The sequence below is a fragment of the Pygocentrus nattereri genome, chromosome 17 (genome assembly GCF_015220715.1).
Source record: "Pygocentrus nattereri isolate fPygNat1 chromosome 17, fPygNat1.pri, whole genome shotgun sequence".
In the NCBI taxonomy this organism is placed as follows: Eukaryota; Metazoa; Chordata; class Actinopteri; order Characiformes; family Serrasalmidae; genus Pygocentrus; species Pygocentrus nattereri.
The window spans coordinates 19,029,399-19,032,495 of NC_051227.1; the positions used below are offsets into that span (position 1 = coordinate 19,029,399).

The window sequence follows — 3,097 nt, forward strand, 5'->3', positions numbered from 1 at the left end:
ACAACTGCTATAAGAAATTAACTTTGCCTACTGTGAATTTATGGTGAGCCTCTGGTTTTCTGTTCGTTCCTCTTTGGCCAGGAATGTAATTTTATGGTCTCTAACCAGTGATAAATAACAAATTCCATGTTTTGTAATTTTGTAGTTTCTCACGCTTATTGCTGTTTTCAAAACCAATTTCTTTAAAATGTCACCCATAAATCACTTATCAGCACAAAATCAGGAATTTTTATTCAAGATGGTGATGTTCTTGTAACTTTTGAAACTTTACAATAACTTGCTCTGGGTTCAGCCTGACATTCAGTTTATTTTGAGGAATTTAAATGACCAAAAAAATTGTTTTTGTAGCCATGAGTGTCCTGTATACTTTACCTATAATGCATTATTACTCAATAAACACAGTTGCAAATACAACTGAAAACAAAACTTGTATTCACTGAATTCATTAATTTCACATAATCCAAGATTGATGTGATAAGGAATTGAAAAAAATGTGCGCTAAAAAAGGTAAATTTCAGTGTTGTGAAGTGGTTCCATGCAAATTGGATTCTTCCTTTTCATTTACTGCCTTATATTCACACAGTACAACTGTTAGCTCCATCATTGCCAGCAACTGTCTTGAAACTATCGGTTTTACACAACTACATGCATTTGTTGAATAATGGTAACAAGACAGAAGTTGGCAGCACCACCAAGAGTGTGATTTCAAATTTTTGAATGTGGGGGACATCAGATGACTCTTTGTACATGCTCTTGTAGACCAAATCATCACAGCACAATGATTAATGTACTGTGCAGATTTATTATACACAAGTTTACATAAGTTTTATTATTATTATTTTAAAAAAGTATCGAATTCTGTATTGGAAAAAAAATAATTGGAACACGTTTCAAAACCTTTTTGGAGATCAATCCTATAATTATACATCTAGGATTAGGGTTGATCAAGGTGCACTACAGCTATTGTCTCACAAGCCATGACTTCTGTTGCAGACAGTAGAAAGAGAAACTGCTTTAGTGAAACTGGTTCTGCTGAGTCTGTGTTTCAACAACTAAATTTTAAGGGATGGAATGTAGCAGCCTCAAACTGGCTTCTCTTCCAGAGCCAAGGAACTGAGAGAGTGATCAGTTGGGATTTAGGAAGGACTTGTGTTTAGTGCCAAGTGTATAAAAATGCCATGCAAGGCTAACTTGGTGCATATTTACTCAGCTGAACAGATGGACATAGGACAGGTCCCTTGTATACACTGTTGAACTTCTCACAGGTTCTCCATATTTAGCTACTTATGTTGACAATTTTAGCTTGAGTGTTTTTTCAGAGTAAGTGATCTTACTAACATATTGACAAATTAGAATATGAAACTAAATGAGAAATGATCTTTTTCAGCTAAACGTTTTCTTCTATGTCATTTTATATATACAAACTAATAATGGATTCAAATTTCTCCATATATACAACATCTTTGACTTTGGAGTCACTGGAATTACCTCCATCTAATATTTTTCCAGCATTCATATTTGGAACTCTCACTTATTGTACCATTTTGTTTTTAAATATGACTGTGTTACTAACAATTGCTCTGAATCAGAAACTTTATAAGCCTATGTATATATTGTTGTTTAACTTGCCACTCAATGATATGATGGGTGCCTCAGCCCTTTTCCCTCAGCTGGTGTCTAGTATTCTGTCACAGAATAGGTCCATCACTTACTCTGCTTGTTTTGTACAAGCTTTACTGACACATATGTATGGAGCCGGAGCATTTCTCACTCTCAGTGCTATGGCTTATGACAGATATGTTGCAATTTGTTGTCCATTGAAATACAACACCTTGATGTCTCCAAATAACTTGCTGAAAATAATTATAATAATGTGGATCTTAAATTTTACTTTGATTGGTTCACTACTTGCATTGAACTACCGCAAAGAGATTTGCAGCACACAAATAGTGGACATTTTCTGTAATAATCCATCTTTAATGAAGCTGGTATGTGGAGATACGAAGGTAAATAACTACTATGGACTGTTTGTAACAGCTTTTTTTGAAGGTATGCTTCTGCTGATAGTGGTCTTCACATACGTCCAGATCTTAATCACTGTTATTACAAAAAGACAGTCTGACGCCAAAAGTAAAGCAATTCAGACCTGTGGCACACACTTAATTGTTTTCTTGTGCTTCGAGTTCACCACACTGTTTGTCTTTATAGCTCACAGATTTGAGTCAGCACCCCAAAACTTACGAAGGGCCTTAGGTGCTTCTGCCTTGATTTTTCCTCCAATACTTAATCCTCTAATATATGGGCTGAAAACAAGAGAAATTCGACGGAATCTTATTTTCCTTTTCCATAAGAAGGTTTTACCAACAAAACAGAAAAACAAAACAAAGCACAGTGAAAAGACAATTGCAGTAAGAAATATCTGGAAACAATGAAAATATGAAAAAATCATGTTCTTTAAATACTGCAATATGTCCAGTAAAAACAACTACAGTAAGAAAATTATTTTGGCTGCTGTTAATTCATAGTGAGTCTCAGTGGTTCTTCAGTTCATTTTTGGCCGAGAGTGACACTGTATCTGGAGCGAATGTAAATAATAAATAAAATGTTTGTTGCAGTTTCTCTCATGTGCTTTACTGTTTTTAAAACCAATTTATTGTAAATATTACCCATCATCACTCATCACAATTTATCCTGTCCCAAATGGCAAAATAAAAATTCAGAACTTGATTTCTATTCAACATTGTGATCTGTTCAACAGAATTTGTTTTTTACTGGGCCATTAATTGGAAACCTATGCACTGGTGAAATGTACAGTGCAATAAACAGTGTTGTGTTCCTGTTCTCATAGATTAAGATATGAAATTTTGAAACTTTACAGCAACTTGTATTAGGACCAACCTGACACTGTTCATTTTAAAGAATTCAACAAGTTTGTTTATATGATCAAAAATGCAATTGTCTTGTATTCTTCTTTACCTATAAAGCATTATTACTGAATAAACATAGCTTTAATTGCATTCACTGAATGAAATCATTTCACTGTGGTTATTGTGGTAATAAATAGAAAACTATGTACCCTCAAAAAATCATATAAAAC

At 33.9% G+C, this 3,097-nt stretch overlaps 1 protein-coding gene across 1 annotated transcript; it reads left to right on the forward strand.

The window, feature by feature from the left end:
• The first annotated feature begins 1,430 nt into the window (after window positions 1–1,430).
• LOC108441361 (putative gustatory receptor clone PTE01) lies at window positions 1,431–2,432 on the forward strand. Its single transcript, XM_017720850.1, has one exon. The coding sequence runs from the start codon at window positions 1,431–1,433 to the stop codon at window positions 2,430–2,432; it is 1,002 nt and encodes a 333-aa protein (XP_017576339.1).
• The last annotated feature ends 665 nt before the right edge of the window (window positions 2,433–3,097 follow it).

What these genes read in the sequence shown, in the direction of transcription:
- LOC108441361 (XM_017720850.1), top strand. Translation starts at nt 1,431, where the DNA reads ATGGATTCAAATTTCTCCATATATACAACATCTTTGACTTTGGAGTCA.